The 20,725-nt window shown below is 36.0% G+C and overlaps 2 protein-coding genes across 2 annotated transcripts; both read left to right on the forward strand.

The window, feature by feature from the left end:
• Window positions 1-14,908: 14,908 nt before the first annotated feature.
• Window positions 14,909-15,494, forward strand: K441DRAFT_473620 (RTA1 like protein; the record flags this gene model as incomplete). Its single annotated transcript, XM_067641871.1, has 2 exons — window positions 14,909-15,050; window positions 15,109-15,494. Coding segments are annotated over 2 exons (528 nt in total), but the record flags the coding sequence as incomplete, so codon positions are not given.
• Window positions 15,495-16,206: 712 nt separating this feature from the next.
• On the forward strand, window positions 16,207-17,042 carry K441DRAFT_84295 (uncharacterized protein). Its single transcript, XM_067654487.1, has 3 exons — window positions 16,207-16,638; window positions 16,721-16,781; window positions 16,884-17,042. Exons 1-3 carry the CDS (start codon window positions 16,241-16,243, stop codon window positions 16,932-16,934), a joined length of 510 nt encoding a protein of 169 aa, XP_067504548.1. The 5' UTR covers window positions 16,207-16,240; the 3' UTR covers window positions 16,935-17,042.
• Window positions 17,043-20,725: the final 3,683 nt, after the last annotated feature.

Consider the following 20,725-nt stretch of genomic DNA (forward strand, 5'->3'; position numbering starts at 1 on the left):
ATTAACCCTACTACGGTTATATATTATAACTGCAATAAGGATAGTTACTTCGCCTTATCTTGCCTAGAGCTAAGGGATATAGGCGATATTAAGGAGATAGAGGAAGGAGAGACATCTAACAAGTTAGGGAAAGACTCCCCCCTAGGGTACCCTATTAATCTTAAAGAGATTAATCTAAGTTAGTTAATAGGTAGAAAATACTTTACGGTTCTATGTATAGTATCTTAAAATAGATATAGTATTAATATAACCGCCCTTATTAATACTAGAGCAAATGGTTTTGCCTTTATAAATACTACCTATATAAATAACGTTGCTAAGTTTCTAAATATAAAAGCTACTAGACTAAAGAAGCCTATCTAAGTAAAAGGATATAACGGTTAGGCTAATAAGCCAGTTACCTACGTCCTAAAGTTATATATCGCTCTTAATAGACGACGCTAGTACGATATCCCCTTTTATATCCTAGACCTAGGGTCCATAACATAATCCTTAGCCGAAAATAGATGTCCTATTTTAATATTTGGCTAAATATATAATAAAGACAATTTGTCTAGCTAGAGGATAGACCGAAATTATATTCCTTTATTAGGGAAATCTAAACCAACCATAAGACACTAGCCGCGAGGGCTAACCCTACCTATTAGTGGGATGTTAGGGACCGCGACCTAGCCTTCGCCTAGGAAGACGCCCGTTACGAGGCTAAAAGGAACTCTTTTATACTAACAAAGATACTCCCCCGGAGCGCTATAGTTAACAAAGACTCTATATATAGTAGCGGGACAGATAGCGATATAGACGACGTCTAAATTACGCAGATCTAACTAATATGGAAGAGAACATACCGATAGGATATAAGAGACGACCTCTAAAAGATATAATAGGAGCTAAAAGGAGTAATAATAACGCCTTTACCCCAGAAGCCCCTAGGGTCCCGTATACCTCTATTGTCACATAACCCCCCTATAGTAGATATCGCGGTAATTAGCGCTATAGTATTCCACTTTAATATATATAGGAGGGACAATGAGGTCTTTATAACTAGCTTATACAAAATTAACTAGATTATTAATAAGAGGGAAGAAAAGCCAGCTAAGGAAACTAATAAGGAACTAGTTAAACGCCTTCTCCCTACTACTTATACGGGATATAAGAATGTATTTTTAAGGGCAGCTTTAGACAAGTTACCTCCTTACCGGATATATAATTATAAGATTTAATTAAAAGCTAATAACTTGCTAGGATATAGCCCTCTATACTAATAATTAACGGATAAGCTAAAAGTAATAAAGTAGTACTTAATTAAGAACCTTAATAAAGGGTTTATTGAGCTAAGCTAAGCCCCTTTTACTTCCCCTATCCTATTTATAAAAAAGCCTAATAGAGGCCTTTGTTTCTGTATTGACTATTAAAAGCTAAACGCTATTACTTAAAAGGATTAGTATCCTATTCCTTTAATTAATAAGACCCTTATACGTCTAAGCTAGGCAAAGATCTTTACTAAACTCGATATCCGCTAAGCTTTCTACTAAATTAGAATAGACCCTATATCTAAAGATTTAATAACGTTCCGTACCTATTACGGGTCCTATAAATATAAAGCCCTTCCTTTTAGACTAATAAATAGGCCAGCTATATACTAAAGGTATATAAACAATGTCCTTTTCGACTACCTTAATGAATTCTGCACAGTATACCTAGATAATATCCTTATATACTTAGATAACGAACTTAAGCACGAAGTTTATATAAAGAAGGTCCTAGAGAGGCTATAGAACGTAGGCTTATAAGTTAATATTAAAAAATGCGAATTCGGAGTAAAATATATAAAGTACCTTAGGTTTATTATTACTATAGAAGGAATTAAAGTTAATCCTAAGAAGGTTAAAGCAATCCGTAACTAGAAACCCCCTTATACCATAAAAGGGATCTAGTCCTTCTTTAGTTTTTATAACTTCTACCGCCAGTTTATCCGTAACTATAAAGTTATAGCTAAGCCTTTTGTATAACTTACCCAGAAAGACACGCCCTTTACCTTTAATAGTAACTATATAGAAGCCTTTAAAGAGTTAAAAGAGCGGCTTATCTCTTCTCTAATTCTTTATTACTATAACCTAGACCTTAAATTAATATTAGAAACGGACGCTTCTGACGGAGTTATAGCGGGAATCCTATTACAGCTATATTAGGACGGCAAATAGTACCCTATTACCTTTTTTTAAAAAAATAATAGACCCGGCTAAGTGTAACTATAAAATACATAATAAAGAAATGCTAGCTATTATTTAATCGCTATCCTAATAGCGCGCGGAGCTTAAAGGTATAAACTTTTAAATTAAGATATATACAGATTATAAGGCCCTAGAGTACTTTATAACTATAAAGCAGCTTACTAAATAGTAAGCCTAGTAGGCCAAAGTACTCTCCTAATTCTTCTTTATAATTATATATTGTTCTAGCAAGTAAAACTCTAAGGCTAATACCCTAACTTAAAGAGAATAAGATATAGGACCCTAGGACGAGCTAAAGACCCAATACCGGACGCGCCCGCTCCTTTATCCTAAACAGCTTAACCCACAGATCCTTAAGGAGCTAGACTTCTAGTAAAACGAGCTAGCACTAATAGAGGAGTCCTTAGATAAACTAATAGGGCTAATTAACTACCTCCTAACTATAAACCGCATAGCTAACGCCCTAAGGGCCCTCCGCGATTAAGCTATAAGAGAAGACCCCAATTTTAAAATAGAGGAAGGATTGCTCCTATATTAAGAGCGGCTTATAGTCCCTAATATTAATAATCTGCGGACTGAACTAATTTATAAAGCCTATTGCTAAGTCTCTACGGCATACCCTAGTAAGAATAAGACCCGTAAAATTATTAGCGGCCGCTACTACTAGCCTAGGATAGCTATAGATATTAATTAATATATACAGAACTGCGACAACTGCTAAAGAGCTACAATCCCATGAGATAAGACCCTAGGACTACTAAAACCGCTCCCAATACTAGAGCGCCCCTAGTAATATATCTCTATAGACTTCTATAAACTACCTATAGACCGTAATAAATATAATATAGTTATAATCCTAGTTAACCGCTTTAGTAAGCGCCTATTTTAATCCCCTGCTATAAGAATATTAATGCCAAAGAGGTAGCCTAGCTATATATCCACTACGTCTACCGAATTTATAAACTGCCAGACACTATTATATCTAATTATAGGCCGTAGTTTATATTAGCCTTTTAGAACGAGTTTACCTAAATCCTAGGTATTAAGCTAAAGCTCTTTATAGTGTATCACCCTTAAACAGACAGTTAGATAGAGATTATAAATTAGTATTTAGACTAGAGACTCTAGCCCTTTATTAACTACTTCTAAGATAACTAGTCTAAACTGCTTCCCCTAATAGACTATACCCAAGTGACCCTACCCCATAACTCTATAGGGTTTGCCCCTATTTAGCTGGAAATAGGCTACTTACCCTATATAAGCTTTGACTAGAAAAGACCGGAAGAACCCTAGACTATACGCGAGAAACTATTCTATAGTGAGGCCTAGCAGTACGCTAAACGCTTAGAAGAGGCCTAGATGGTAGCCCGTAAGAACTTAGAAAAAGCCTAGAGGTTAATAGAACAGTAGGTAAACAAACACCGCTAGGAACCTAACTTTGCCCCTAGTAATAGGGTCTAGGTTATAATAAAGAATTAGAGGACTAAGCGGCCTAGCTATAAGCTAAACTACTAGATAGTAGGACCGTATAAGGTCCTAGAGAAGGTAGGCAACTTATATAAGGTAAAGCTCCCAGATTTAATTAGAGTTTACCCTATTTTCTTACTAGATAAGTTATAAAAAGCTATAAGTAACCTATTACCCGGGCAGAAGAACGAGCCTCCCCTACCGATTTAAGTTAGTAGCGATAGTAAATAGGAAGTTAAAGAAATACTAGTATATAAGCTAGTGCGAAGAGCGCTAAAATACCGTGTCTAATGGAAGGGCTATAACCCAGACCTAACCTAGTACCCTACTTAGAACTTTATAGGCTACCCCTAGAAGCTTAAGAAGTTCTATAATTAATACCCTAACTTACCTAGACCCCCAAAGTACCTAGACAAGTAGATAGAATATTAGTATAATAAAGACGATAAGTTACTAGAAGAGTATAAAGATAAGAATGCCCTAAGGCCTAAGAAACGAAGCCTACTATAATATACGGCCACCTAGATTTGCGCGTCATATAAGGCCTTTAGATATCCAGGAACTTTAACCGCCGGTTAAAGTTCTCTAATTAGCCAGATCCTTACCAAGAGTTTTAGCGGCTACCCTTTCTACTCTAGCGCTTCCACGTAACCTATAGTTGCCTTATATACTTAGTCCAAACGTACTTACGTCTCTCTTTCTCTAGTTTTACTTTGTTTTTAATAAAGCCTAAAGGCAGGCTTTCTTTCAAAGGGGGGGGTGATGTTACGGCACCGTAACGCGTAACCTGGACAGGGAGCCTAGTTAGGGGTTCGGCTAAGGACTTGGCGTCATAACGCGTATATATTACGCCTCTGCCTCCTATATATACCTCTCCTCTTCTCCTTAGCTTAGTATCTTTGTAATACAGCATTCTATAAGCTTTGGTTTAGAGGCATTTATACAAGCTATAACATAGAAGGTGTTTAATAAATACTACCTAAAGTCTAATAAATCCCCGTTATATACTGCGGTAATTATTCTTTATCCTAAATATTATATAAGGTATATTCAAGCAAATTGGAAAAAGAAGTAGTAGAAAGCTATACTTAAAAAGGTTAAAGGACTTTAGGAGGATTACTAATCGCAAGCTTTTAGGCCTAAGACTCTTTCTACCTAGCCATTAGTTTTACTATATAGGCAAGCCTCTACTAAATAAGAATTAGATTTATATAATCTAATTATTAAGGACCTTAATAAGTTTACTTAACCTTAAAGCTAAGACGAGTACAACGACTATATTACTAATTCTCTAAGTTAAATTAGCAAGCTTTCTGCCCTTAAATAATAGTGCTAAGAGCAACAGCGTGTACGATGGCCACGACTATCGCTACTAGCTATTACTATTCTATTAATTCTAGTAATAAGTAATAAACTAGAACGATCCTTTTTAGGAGCGCGTTATATAATCTTATAGGAGAGGATATAAATAGGTATTAAGAGTCTTAAAAGAGTAGAATGTTTAAAATAGTGGCAGCGAACTAAGCTCTTGCTTAAGGTTATTTAACTTATTTTTTATATAAAGCTTTTAATAGTGTCTATCTTAATTATCTATATATATGCTAATCTGTTTTAGTTTTATTATATAAAACAACTACTTAGCTTATACGGCACGTTAAACTATAAATCTTATATAAGTGCTGCTAATAATCCTAATAGCTAGATATATGCTAATATATACTAAATAAAAGTTCATACGTACCTTATATAAGAATAATTGCGTTTTAGGCCATAGCCCTAGGCTCGTTGTTAATTAATAACGGTACCGCTGCCGTGCCGTCCCTACTATTACTACTAAGCCCTACTTATAGCAAGCGTAGAGGTCTACTATTATTACCTCTATCCTCGCCTTATACGGAGTAGCGGGATATATAGTTACGCTATTTATAATTCCTATATATTTTGCTAAAGTGCCTAAGTACTTAATAATATAATAGGAACAGGCGGTAGCCTAGGTAAGCGCTGAGGCACGCAGCGTATAGGTTACCTACTACCCAACCCCAAGATTATATAAGGATGGCGTTAATATATAAAGGCTAGTACAAAGCTATCTAATAAGGGGAGATCGCGCCTTATACGAACTCCATATCCTGTCCTAGAAGGGCCAGTAACGTATAGCTCTGCGAACTATAATACTAGGGAGCCAACTATAACGGAACCTTGTAGCAGGAACTACGGTAGGCTCGTTATTGGGCTAGGTGTATAGGAAATGCAAAGATAGAAGTCAACAAATAATAATAACTGGTGGAGTGGTTGCCCAACAGATTAACTCCAATTGTATTCTAAGAATTACTATAAGGAAGGAACTATCTAGGTAGGGACTAAGGGTCCTTAAATATATAACCGTATTCCTATAAAATCCTTCTTGTACGTAATATACGTATACTTTATCTACTCTATTATAAATCACATAGATTATATAGATTACACAGATTATATTATATGACCTTAGTTACCATTCCTCGTTATATAGTTCTATCGGCTCCATCCTGGACCGTGCCTGTATTAACTAACTAGCTTCTTCCGTCTCTTCTCTAAGTAGTTATAATATCGTACTTAAAGCGTCCGTAATACTATCTCCCTCCTCTTTATCTTCGTCCTTAAAGATTTAAAATATCTCTAAGTTATTTACTAGAGGTATAATATCCGTTTAATTAATTTGGTTAATATTATTGCTCATTATACCTAAAGCAATTTCTTCTTCCTCGACTGCTCGTCGTATTTGCACTGTTGCTGCAATATTGTCTCTTGGTAAGATTATACCGTCTCTATATTCTTATTGTTTAAAAGAGGGGTTAGTCTGTATTGCGTTGGCGAACCTATCTTTATAACAACCGTCCTCTTACTTAGAGTGCACTAAAGCAAATATTCATTTATCCTATAACGTTCGCTTTGTCTCTAATACTAAGTATATACAACCTATTACTTCTAATAGTCGTCTAGTTCCCTAATTAATTTATTTTAAGGTCTTATGTTTAATCTACTACTACGCGGCTAGATAATAAACTATCTGTTACTCTAGCGGAACTGCGCCGTTCTTATAATGCTAAATAAGAGGCTGCTGATGCTTAATAACGGGCCCTCGAGTCTCGTCTTGCGGCGTCCGCTTAGTTAATCCGTCTTAAGAAGGTGCGTAAGAAGGTTTGTTCTAAGAAGTGGAAACTTATAGAATAAGGTTTATAGAAACTTGGCGATAAAAAAATAGATTCTCTTCCAATAGAGAAGGAAATAGATCCGAGTAGCTCGACAACTGCTCTTCTTAGGTCCCCCTTAGGTAACTTGTTCTTTGGCAATCCTTCTTTATTAATGCTTCCTAACCTAATCTCTTCTAATACTCCTATACCTTTCCTATAGCGTTCTTTAAATTCTCTAGTAGCTCCTAGGTAGTTTTAATATAGCCTATCCACTTAACCTTATACTATGTTTTATTATTAATGTCCTTGTAACTAACAATCTTTAAAACTTGCTATTCGTCTTCCTCTTATCCTCTATACGTGTCTACTTTATAGACCGGTGGCTTAATATTCTTATATGCTGGCTTTAGCATTATAATATACTATATAGGGTAGATCTTTATCTTAGCTAGTAGGTTTAACTTAAACGTGACCGGTGAAATCTTCTATGTAATTTTAAAAGGTCCTAGTCTGACGTGGTCTAACTTCTTGCTTGGTTGTTAACTTTTGAAATTTTTGTATAGTAGCCATACTTTATCTCCCTCCTTAAGATCTAGTCCCTTAGATCTCTTAGTATTATAATACCTTTTTATTCTTTCTTATACTTTCTTTACTAATTCCATAAGGTCTATATAAAGATTTATTAACGTCTTTATTCTTTCTTTAACTATGCTACTTATTTTCTTTACTTGCCGTAGTAATAATAATATCCTTAGCTTATATCCGTAATTTACCTTAAATAGTAATATGCTTATCCCTTCTTAAGGTATTGCATTATATGCAAACTGTATAACTAGTAATAGCGATACCTAATTATTCTATACGTGATTAATATAATACCTTAGATACTGCTCTAGCGTCTAATTTAATCTTTCTATTTAACTATCTATCTGCGGATAATATGCGGTAGAAGTTGCTGCTCTAACTCCTTACTCCACCAAGAATACCTTCTAGAATACTGCTATAAATCTTAGATCTCTATCCAATATAATCTTACTTAGTGCTCTATATCTTATAAACACTTCTTTAATATAGATTCTAGCAATATCTTCCGCTGAGATTTCTTCCGTATATGCTATAAAGTATCCCTACTTTATAAGCTTGTCTACTATTACTAAGATCGCGTCGTAATCTTATCCGGTAATAGGATCTCTTAACTTTAGTAACTTAATAATAAAGTCCTATAATATAACCTCCTATGGTCTCTCTAGTATTTTAATAGGTTATAGCCCTCTATATGGCTTATGCCTTGTTAGTTTATTTCTTTAGCAATCTAGATACTCCTTTATAACCCTTCTAGCCATCCTCTAGATTCCGTCAATAATATACTCCTCCTAGAGTCTTAACACTAAGCCTATAGCTCCGTTGTGTCCTTAAGTTAATCCCTTATAAAATTCTTCCACAAATTGCTCTGCTATGCTTCTTAGGATATACTTTACTTCTCAATTTTCGTATATATCCGTTTATGGATCTTCTAGTTATACTTTTAGAATTCTCTATACCTAAAAGCTTTCTAGTATCCCGTAGACTCTCTCCAGTTCGTCACTCTCTTAAGTTACTGTGATTTTTGGATAATTATACCTAATTAATCCGTCTATATCCTTTCGCAGTAAAGCCCCTAACGGCTTTTTATCGTTTTATAGTTTAGCTTTACAGCTTAGAGCGTCTGCCCGCGTATTGTCTATACCCTTAGTATACTAAATCTTGAAATAGTATTCTGTAAGCATCTCTGCCCATCTAACCTGTCTTTAGTTAAGTTTCTTTATTATTAGGAATCCTGTTAGGTTCTTATAATCCGTCTTAACCATAAATGGTTTTTCTATACCTTATAAGAATACTCTCTATTCTTTTAATGCTATAACTATACCTAATAACTCCTTATTATAGATGTTATAGTTTAACTCTAGTAGTGTTATCTTCCGACTATAGTATACCACTGGGTGCTATCCGTCTTAATATTTCTACATAAAGTATGCCCCTAGTGTATAGTCTAATATATCTATTTCTATAACCGTCTCTAGTTCTAGTTAATAGATCTTAAGAACTGGTTCCTAGGTAAATAACTCTTTAACTTTCTTAAAGAGTTCCTTTTATTCCTCTCCCCATACCTATAATTCTTCTTTCTTTATTAATTACGTAAGTGGCTTAATATCCTTTAACTACTGCGCTATAAACCTTTTATAGTAATTACAAAACCCTAAAAACAATCTTAACTGCGTAACATTCTCTAGTTCTTACCAATTCACTATAGCCTTAATCTTTTTTAGATCTATGCTGAGTTGGCCTAGTTTAATAATAAATTTAATGAAATTGGTCTTCCTAGTAAAGAACTCGCATTTCTTAATTACTACTAGCATCTATTCTTCTTATAGTCTCTTTAAGACCTATTTAACGTGTTCTCCGTGTTCTTCCTTAGTTATTAAGTAGATAATAATATCGTTAAGGTATACCATAACAAATTTATCTAAGTATTCTCCTAATATATTATTAATACGCTTCTAGAACGTTACTAGTACGTTTATAAGTCTAAATTGTATAACTAATAGTTTATATAGTCCTTCCTTTAACCTAAAGGCTGCCTTCTATTTATCGCCTTCCTTAATCCTAATCTAATAGTACGCCTATCTTAGATTTATCTTCGTAAAGATTTATACATTACCTATCCTATCTTAGATTTTGCTAATTAAGGGTAAAGGATACCTATCCTTTCTAGTAATGCTGTTTAACTGTCTATAGTCGATATACAGCCTTAGTTTGCCATTCTTCTTTAGTATAAACAGTACTGGATAACCCGCTAATAACTGCGATGGTCTAATATATTTCTTTTGTAGGTTTTCCTAGACAAACTCTTTTAATGCTCTACCTTCTTCTTCGGTAAGCTTGTAGATTAGAAAGAACTTTAGGCTTATTCCTGGTTCTAACTCTATCTTATAGTCCCATACTGCATACTCTAATAGCTTTTTACTCTCCGGTAACTATAGTTTCTTACCGTACTTATAGTATCTTTTTGGTATATAACTTAAGCCTCGCTTAATCTCTTTATATATCGCTCCGACTTAGTACTATACTAACTTAGCTTATTATCGCTACTTGCGGCGTTAAGTATCCCTAATATTAACCTGACCTGTAATCCAATTAATCTTTAGATTGTATTCCTATAACTAAGGCATTCCTAATACTACCTTATTCTGTCCCAACGGTAGGATATTAAAAGACATCTCAATTTATCTTCCTTTAATGGTTATCTAAATAGGTCCTGTTTTAAGATTAATAATCCCTCCTCTATAGGCTATTAGATCTCCTAAAATTATAACTAATAGGTAAGGTTACTCCTTCTATCTATAAGGTAGCCCTATTCTTTTAACTACTACTAGTAAGATATAGTTCCGCGTTACTCTACTATCTATTAGCGCTTTAAACTGTTAATCTTGCCATTTAACTTATAAGTTTAGGTATCGTCCTTAAATTCCTTTAAGGGTCTGAGGCTCTACTACTAGCTCCCTCTAGTCCTATAGGCCTCTACTTTTCCCAACTATTAGCTACTTAATCCTGTTGCACTTAGCTCGCTCTTTAGCTAATACCTAGTTCGCTTTTTATCTTTAATATACTATAGATATATATTCTCTAGGTATTTCTACCACTATTATCCGTCTAAGTATTCTTCCGTAAGGAATCTTCCTAATTAAAGTACTAAACTTCCTTCCTCTTAAACCTCTAGATGCCATCTATGTATATATTTGGCATTTCTGTACTATCGTTTGTTTATTATTTAGTACATCCTTATAGGGTATTTCTAATTCTTTTCTTTTAGATTCTTATGCATCTTGTATATATCGTCTACGTACGCGATCTATAATAATATATAGTGTACTAGGTACTTCGGGTTAACTCTTAACTTATCTTTATCTTTAAGTTTAAACCTTTATTATGCTAATCTAAACGTTATAACTTTATTTATAGGTACTAAGATACGTCTCTCGCTTCTCTAGTCCTCTAATCGTTCCTCTAAATCCTTTGACGTTATAATTAAGGCTCCTTTAATATACGTTATAGCCTTCTCTATAATTAGGTGGTTCTGGATAACTTTTTTATCTAACCATATATAGAAATCTTCTCACTTATTATTGCGCCTTTGCCTATACCACTTTTGGTACAGCTGCTGGAGTGTATACGGCTTGTTTATAAGGAAGTATCTTCTTATTACTACGTTATAACAGCCCTTTATGTGTCGTTCTTTGAACCTAGTTAAGATTCCTAAATCCTCTTCGTCTTCTAGTTCGGTAAGCCACTTAGCTCTTAGTATGCCTGCCCTAGGCCTATTAGTAATTCTTTATACTAGTGCTCTGTCCTTTATATGTCCTAATATGCTAGATCTCTTATCTAGTTTCTATTCTTGCTATATAATAATTCTTTACCTAAACTCTTCCATAGTTTCTTTTAGTTTACGCCTTACGCTCTAATCCTCAAAGTTCTCTTACTTCTTAATCTTGGTATTAACTCTTCGATCTTTAGTCTAAACACTATGTTTTACTAGTAAATCTTCTAGGTCTATATATTCGTCTCCTAGTCTAATTACTATTTACGCTATAGATTCTCTGATCTATAAAGAAGCTCCTTACCTTTTACCTATAGGTGTCCTGATTCGTACTCCGAATTCTTAGTCCCTTAAATTCTTTAATCCTAAGCTTGCTTCTGACTTAAGCTTCACTCCAGCCTTAGTCTAACTAGGCTTACTTAGTATTCTTATCTCGTCTTAAGAGTCTTAAATCTTACTTATCTTGTCTTAAGAATCTTGTACCTGTAGGAAACTTCGTCCTAAGCTTATTCGTATCTCACTAAACTGAGCTGCTACTCTGCTCCATTAGTTATCGTCCGTTGTAGGTCCTTAAGCTTGCCTTATCTTATCTTAAGAATCTTAGTCGTCTCTTATCTCGCTATAAGAATCTTAAGCCTTTGGCCTTTTGCCTTTATCAAGTGCCGAAGTAGTTTACTGTCCTACTTCTCTTACGTCTTGCGAAGTAATAAATATCATGTCTAGTGGGGTCTTAATCCCTACTAATGTTCCCTATTCTGTAGTGGAATTATCCTCTACCTCTAGTATAACATCTCCAAGGTCTGCTCGCTCCTAGTAAGCGGCCCTTATTGCCTTATTGTTACGGAATATTTTGCCTATATTGAATTTATCGTCCTTAATGTCCGATCTGCGAACTAGTTCGTTAGTTCCTCTACATCCTATAGGTGCTAGCTCCTATAGCCAGTAGCTTGCGCCGTACTTAGCGTCCTTATAAATTCGGTATGTGTTATTATAATAAAACGTAAAACTTTTAATTAAATACTCTTTTGTTCCTCGCAGTATATTATTGTCCCTCTATATATATATATCATCTGCTAGTCTTATGCCTTTTACTATATAGTGACTTTGCCCACTTCTACAGTCTCTAATATAATGACCCTATTTTCCGTAATTTCTATAAGCTCCTTCTTTAAACCATTTTTCTTACTATAGAATCCGCCTAAATGTCTTCTACTGCTAAGATCTCTAATTCGGCCTCTGCTCCTTAGACCTTTAATTACTTAATCCTTATCCTTTAGGTTTTTATAGGTTCTTACTCTATCTCTTATAGGCTTCTTTAGTACTACTTAGGTCTATTAGCTCTACGCCATACTATAGTTTTTAACTTAGCTTCTATTATTACGTACTTTGCGCCTTATACAACTATAGAACTCTATCCTAGCCTCTCTTAGCCTGTTCCCTTTAGTAGATCCAATTATTAATCTTAATCGCCTAATTTATTAGTTCCCTTAGGGTGTCCGTATCTTCTATTAGGATAATCGCGTCCTAGACTTTAGCCTTAAGTCCCTATTTATACTATGCCATAAGCGCCCTATTATTCCACTCTACTTGCGTTGCCAATATTTGGAACTATATTGTATACTTAATTGCTAAGGTTTATTACGTAATGTTTTAGAGTTTTCTTTCCGCCATAGTTACTGCCTCTAGGTCTCCGAATATTTATATAAGTTATTCTACGAATCCATTCTAGCTTAAGAACATAAACCATACCTCTTAGTTGGTGGTTGTTATGCCGTTCGCTTGTATCTCTATAAGGTAAGGCTTAAACTATTTAAGTGCTCTTCCTGTTAAGAACAATCCTGCGTATACTATTTGATCCATAGGTATTGCCAGCTTTACTCCCTCTTATGCTACCTTAAAGTGCATTTATATAAGGAATCCTTTAAGCTTTAATCTCTCTCCTAAGTATCTTTTAATTAATAGTAATTTAACCTTTGCTGCGCCTATCCCGTTAATCCTATTTTCTAACGTTACATTATTTTCTATTAACTGGTCGACTATCTTTTATAGTTGTCCGACCGTTACAGGTTGCTATAAGTTAGTATCTGCCATACTAGTGTCGTTACCTAACCTTAAAGTAGTTGCTGCCGTCAATGGCGTTGTAGTGGCTGCTTTTGGTGGCATATTATTTAACTTCTTATATTTAATACCGTAACTAGGTAGTAATTGTGTAACGGAACCTTATAGCAGGAACTACGTTGGGCTCATTATTGGGCTAGGTATATAGGAAATGCAAAGATAGAAGTCAACAAATAATAACAACTAGTAGAGTAGTTGCCTAACAGATTAACTCTAATTATATTCTAAGAATTACTATAAGGAAGGAACTATCTAGGTAGGGACTAAGGGTCCTTAAATACACAACCATACTCCTATAAAATCCTTCTTGTATATAATATACATATACTCTATCTACTCTGTTATAGATTATACAGATTACACAGATTATACAGATCACATTATGTGACCTTGGTTACCATTCCTCGTCATATAGTTCTATCGGCTCCATCCTAGACTGTGCCTGTATTAACTAACTAGCTTCTTCCGTCTCTTCTCCAAGTAGTTATAATATCGTACTTAAAGCGTCTGTAACACTAACTGCTGCTGTCCTATAATAAGGACGGGGTTAGCATTAGTGCTAGTAAGGGCGGTAGTAGTAACGGCAGCGTTATAGAGGACAAGAGCCCTAAGTTAATATTAGCTTTATATAATCTTTCTAGATAATATACGTATATTATTGTTACTATTATTAGTAAGGTAAAGTTAAAGTTAAAGTAAAGGGTTAATGTTAAAAGATTATACGAAGGCGCGCTATTACGTAACTATAGCTTAAGTTATATAATTATATTATAAAACTGCCAATCTATACTAATAATTTATATAATATTTATTTTTAATAAGTATATTTCTATTATAATAATTATATCCAAATTATTGCCAATATTTTAATATTAACACTGCAATATTAACAAATGCTAATATTTTATTGGCTAGATTTTCGCTTATTAAAAACCACGCTATTACTAAATCTAGAACTTCTAGTTATACCGCCCCTATTATCCTCGCCATTGCCCTTTTTACCTCCCTCTATTTCCCCCCCCCTTAGCACCACTACTTGCCCTTTTAGTATTATTCCTTGCTAACTAATATAGAGCGGTCCTTCCCTCTATATACCTACCTTTAATAATATCCTTATTACTCTTAAAAAAATTAACCTAAACAGAACCAACGCATTAAAAAAAGTAGAGGAATTTAAGCTATATAGTAAGTAGTATATTTAGTATAAGGGCGCCTAAAAATACTAAAATGTAAACGTTATTAATATGGCATAAGTATAGGGAGGGGGTATTAGAGGTAGAGTCCGCCGCTATTAAGGCGATGCTTAATTTAGGTAATAATACTAATAACAGTAATAAGGATAGAGAGGTTAATAAGGACGATAAGTAGAAAATCTAATTTAATATTAGTAATTTTTACCACCTTTACCTTAACCTCCTTAACACTATATTTATACTAAGATTTACTATTTATAGTATATATTTGCTTCGAAGCTTCATAGAGCTCTTGGAGCTCCAGCTTTTAATAGGCTGGTGGAGTGGATTCGAGCCCAGATCCACTCCAGTCCAGTCTAAAAAGATCACTGACTACTGGCCGCATCGATATATATGATACTTGGTCGAATAATTACGTTAACTGATGGGGACTCACGATCAATGATTAAACGAAGGTGGATCACGAAGATATTTGTGGCAGGGGACATAATATCATTTCTCGGACAGTCCGCAGGTAAGCCTGCTGCAAACCTATTCTCTTATTTAACCTGTCTTTTGCTAAATGGCCATAGGTGGTGGTATTCTTGCAAACGCGAAAACAGACTCACAAGTGACCCTTGGAGAGCGCGCAATCACTGGTGGCCTCATAGCTCAATTGCTCTTCTTCGGGTTTTTTATTATCGTAGCAGGCAATTTCCACTTCCGAATGGCACGGAAGCCGACTTCACGTTCCTTGTCCCTGGGTCTTAAGTGGCAAACCTACCTCCTCGTCCTGTATTTCGCCAGTATCCTAATCATGGTTCGGTCCGTCTTCCGTGCTATTGAATATATTCAAGGATCCAATGGTTTCCTCCTCAGGCGCGAGATGTACCTCTATCTCTTCGACGCGGCGCTCATGTTTATCACAATGCTCTTATTCAATTTCGCTCATCCAAGCAAGGTCATTGTCAGGGAAAAATTGCAGCTCAGTTCTACTGATGTCGAAGCAACTGACAGTCACAGACTCGGGGCAGTGCGGCCAAATCATCGATAATCACTCCTATTTTAACATCTTTACTGGTATTATGGTCATAGTTGAAGTTCCGTCCCCATGGAGTTTTGGTTTTATTAGCACATTTGGTCTAGAATTTATTCATTTAATGATTTGTGTTAGAACAATATTAAACCACGTTATCCCCTAACCCGTTGGGGTCCTTAGAGAATTCGCTACACTTGTATTGAACAGGGTTCTCCGATTGGCTAGTCCTTTATCGATAACCGTGGGACCCAAATCAACGGTTAGGGGATAACCCATTTATTAGGGAAGCATGTTTTGTCGTAAGCCCTGTCACAGGGTTCAATCTAGGAAGTTAGACATGGGCCTGAGGGCACGTTCGATAACTTTTTTTGGCCAGGTGGACTCCACCAGGTGGGTGCTCTAAAAAAGCCGCCTGGGTCCACCTGGTAGATACTGTCCGTTCGACACCCCAGGTGGATTTTGGGCAGATTGGCCGTCTTGGCAGCTGAAAAGGAGGTTCCACCTGGCTAGGTGGAGGAGTTCGCGCCAACCGCGATTGCACTCCCCAATCTAGTATAGCAGCGAGTTTTGTCAGCAATTCAAGCCACCTGGGCAGTCCACCTGGGCGAATTCCATCTGGACCTGCCGTTTTGAAGGGGGGGTCCAGATGGAACACGGACACGACCTGGTTAACGACTCTGCCCTTCATGATATTTTTTGACCCGGTCTCCCCATCACGTGATCCAATTCGAATCGCCTACCGAACGAACGCCTTCTACCAGGTGGAAAGCACCCCTGCTTTGGCGTCTAGAAGAGGCGCCTACACCCTGCAGATTGCGCCCAGGTGGGCCTTAAAAATATCGACCTGGCTGCGCCCACCTGGTGGAACCGAACCGGCCAAAAAAAGTTATCGAACGTGCCCTGAGAAGTTAAGCGAAAGCTACAAAGGATCGAGAAACGCAACTTGGCTCCTTCTTAATGCCGATATGGAGAAGTGCAGGCTAACCTCTTTGGTATCCATCTCGGACCTCATACTTCAAATATCATATCTGCAAAGACCAAATTTGGACTACTGGCGGGCTTGGAAAATCAAGAGTTATCGCAAGTGAGTTAAACTATATTCTTTAAATGGTCTCCACATCGTGTATCTAGATTGTCCGTAGTTAATCAAAAAGGGGTCCTGACAGGTCGACTAGCAGCCGGATAGGGTTGGTCTTTTTGAACGGCGTACAAATTCTTTTAGCAGATGTACGCTATATTTCCCCACCATGGTTTCCAGCTTCTCTCTGGATAGACGACGGAAGCGATTTAGAATAGCGGTACGCGGTTCCGTGATTCTGACTTCGATAGGTGTTCAGCTGTAACTTGGCAAAAAATCACAAATCCCTCAAAACCAATTAGGAGGCAAAATATTTTAAGAACAGGAATATTTACCTCCACAAACGAGTGCTGCTGAAGTCATCATGTGCCAAGCTTCAGCGGGGTAACGCTATATCAGCATGCTTGTTGCTATCTCGATAAAGTCCTGCACAATTTGTCGACCTGAGTCGGGTGTCATGCCGCCGACTCAGTTACCTACCCCTTGACTCGGTCACCGGCTCAGTCACCGACTCTCTATTACGTACCCCCCCCCATGTACCTGCATCTACCTTGTGTATATATAGTGTAAGCTTTGCAGTGCGAAGAATTAAATGAACGACTTGATTGTAAATGTAGCTCTAGAGGCTCTATATATACACGAAGAAGGTAGAAGTAATGGGGTAATAGATAGCTGAAATGGGAACGGTAATCTGCCACCAATATTAATCTGCAACCAATATATTGGGTGGCGTTAACGCCGTCTTAGAGCCTTCCAAGCGGTAATCTTATGTCTCAGCGCAGTGTCGGTAGTCGGTTACACACCCCCCCCAGATTTAACGGTGTAGTTAAAGCTATAGAACATAAAATAAGGGCAAAAGCTATACCAAAATAGGAAATTTAGATACAATTTAAGAGTAGCAAAGGGTAGGGTAATTAAAATGGCATATTGCGAATATCGCGGATATTGTGGATATTGCGGACATTGTAAATAGAGTCAATTTATCTAATGTCGAATATCCACCAAATTTAATTGCTTTATCCATGCCTCGTGCTTTTGACGGGGTAAGATCTTGGTAAGGCCATTAGCAGGCATCTTATCTATAGGGACCCATTAGACGTTAATCTTTTTGTCTTAAACTTCCTATCTTAGCCAGTGCTAATGGACGTTAATATGTCGAAGCTTAGTGTCAAGCTTTAGTATATCCTGTCTTAGGAGTCGTACGGTCTATATATTATCGCAGAGTACGGTAAAATCGCGTTCTAAATTAAAGCTAATTACCTTAAAGAATCGTTGCCACCAGATAATTTTAACGGCAGCAGTAGATAGGGAGAGAAGCTCTGCTTTAGTAGTTAAGCGAGTAATAGATCGCTATAGGGTTGCTTTCTAATTAATTAGTCCTCCAAATAGGATAAATAGATATCCTTAAGAGCTCTATCTAGTTTCTATATGGTCCGCAAATGCTACGTTAAATGCTCCGTAAAAGGTAATATCTTCTCCTTTAGGGTTTCTAAAGTAGATATAGGCTCTAAATACTTCGCCAGAGTATTTAATAGCTATAGATTTTGTTCCTAGATAGTAAGCAATAGCTTAGTTTACTACGTCAAGGTATTATTAATTTAAATTAATAAGGAATTCGGCCAGCTTAGAATGCGTCTTAGTAATATTAGATCTTCTAAATACGGCAAGGTGTATAAGTGACCCTACTCGTTGCTAGTAGGCTAGGGTTCTTTAAGGGTTCATTTACTGGTCGGACGGAATTAGTTCTTTAGCAGAAAGTAGTAACTTAAGAAATCTTTCTAGTGGTTAAATATTAAATTAATTAGCTATCTTTTTAATATAGGAGTCTTAGCAAAGCCAGAGCTTCCTACTTACTTAATTTTAACTAATTTAAATACCTAGGAACTACTGTAGGTCTCCTAGTGCACGGATCTCATATCGGTACAGCAATTTTACTTTAAATTCTTTAAGTCTTAAAAGGTCCTTCTTAGCAAATAGGACGGCTATATCGTCTACATAGAAGAAGACAATAAGTCATCTATCGGTAAATAGGCAGTTAGTGCCTAGTACTAGTTCTAATCCAAATTTAGCCAGTATATTAATAAGCTCTTTATACTAAAGTAGTAGTGAGATTTTCAATCCATATAGCGCTATAAGTAGCTTTAGGACATATCCGTTTTGATTAAAACCTTCTAGGCAATAGTAGTAGATTGGTTTACTAAGCTTAGCGTTTATAAATGCGTTTACAGCGTTATACTATCGAATTTCCAGGTCAAATGCGGCTACTATAGCCATAAGAGCACGGAATATTCGAGCAGCTAGGGTTGCTACATAGGTCTCTTCTTCAGTGATTTATAGGTCTCCGCGGATACATAATCAAGCTTTAAGCTTTTAAAGGTAACTATCGCTATTAAGCTTATATTTAAAGACCTATTTTAGTAAAAGGATCTGCTCGTTACCTACTTCTACTTTTAGTATAGTCTTAAATGTCCCTTGGCGTTTTAGGTTATTATATTCTTTCTCTATAGCCTTTTAAAAGCCAGTAGTTAAAGGGTGCTTTCTCAGATCTTTAAGATTCTTTAGTTTAGGAGGAAGGTTATCCTAATATAGAGATAAGGATCTAGTTCGGTTGATGTCCTTTACTAGTCCTATAGCAAATCCAGCATAGTAACTAAATAGGGTAGATAGATTAGTTAGTGCTACTACATACGCTTAACATTAAATTCGTTTTAATTCTTTTAGTAAGATAAAGTCGGCAGAAGGTTTAGCTAAGACTTTATTAGCTTATAGAGCTATATTAGTTACTCTATTAAATAGTTCTAGAGAGCTTAGCTAGGTTAGAATTATTTTAATTATATTTAAGATATCGTCTTAAAGTCCTTATAGTGAGGTGTTTAATTTTGGTAAATCTGGAGATACCGTTCTGCTAGGAGTTGGTAACTATTTAATATCCTTTATACGAGGCTCTGCTACATTATTTGATTTAGGTATAGTCATTTAATCTATATTTAAGGTAGGTCTATATAGGACAGATTTATCCTTAGACTTATCCTTATAGAGAGGTTCTAGTAGACTAATCGTCTAGATAGTATCCTCTAATACTTCCCTTAGCAGGTAGTTAATGTTTTAACCCTTAGGGTTATAGAACAAGGTCTTGTTAAATATAACGTCTCTAGTTTAAATAACCTTACGGAGACTCGAAATCCAGATTTAATAGATATTAGTTAAATTATAGCCGACTAGGTATCTAATTAATGCATAAGGAGCTAGCTTGTCTCCCCTTTTAATTCGTTTATCTAGTATATAGGTCTTACAACCATATACATATATATAGGTAAGTAATAGTAGCTTGCCGTAGGCGATCTCGTACGGAGTTTTCCATCCTAGTTACTCATTTAGGGTTCGATTAAGTGCGTAGCTAGCAGCAAAAAAAGCCTCTGGTCCTAGAGATAAAGGTAAAGATACTTCTAGCTACATAGCCCTTAATTAATCCATAAGGGTTTATCCAGATCGTTTAGCTCCGCCATTTTATTCTTCTATATACGGGGCTCGGCATTTAAAAGTAATGCCTTCGTCTACGCACCATGTATTTAAGGTATCTCCTATTTATTCAAAAGCTCGTTTATCGTCGCTCCAGAAGAAGATCACGTCTTAGTAGAATTATATTTTGATTAAACGGTGGGTCTTATGGATAGTAGGTAGGACGGTAGCTTTATCCTTATTCTTAGCGGTAAATATAAAATTTAATTTAGAATACGTGTAATAGAAGTGCATTACATATCTATCGCCATTGTACCCTAGTTCTCCTAGGGTAATAATATCAAATACTACCCGCTCAAATGGTCGAGTGGCTAGAAATTTATATTCTCGTCTTTAAGAGATCTACTACGTATGCTTTGCTAATAAGCAGACTTCACATTTAATTTTAAGCGGTGCTTATTTATCAATTAGCTCTTTAAGCTCTGCGCCATTAACATACTTAGGAAGCTGCTTAATAGCGTCAGGTCCTATATAGCCAAGTATTTTATAATATTTTATAGCTATAGCTCCAACTAGTTTATAGGCCATTCTACTTAGTTAATATCTTCTTATTAAGAAGGTCGATTAAGTTATC

This window comes from Cenococcum geophilum, assembly GCF_001692895.1.
Source record: "Cenococcum geophilum 1.58 unplaced genomic scaffold K441scaffold_18, whole genome shotgun sequence".
Classification (NCBI taxonomy): domain Eukaryota; kingdom Fungi; phylum Ascomycota; class Dothideomycetes; order Gloniales; family Gloniaceae; genus Cenococcum; species Cenococcum geophilum.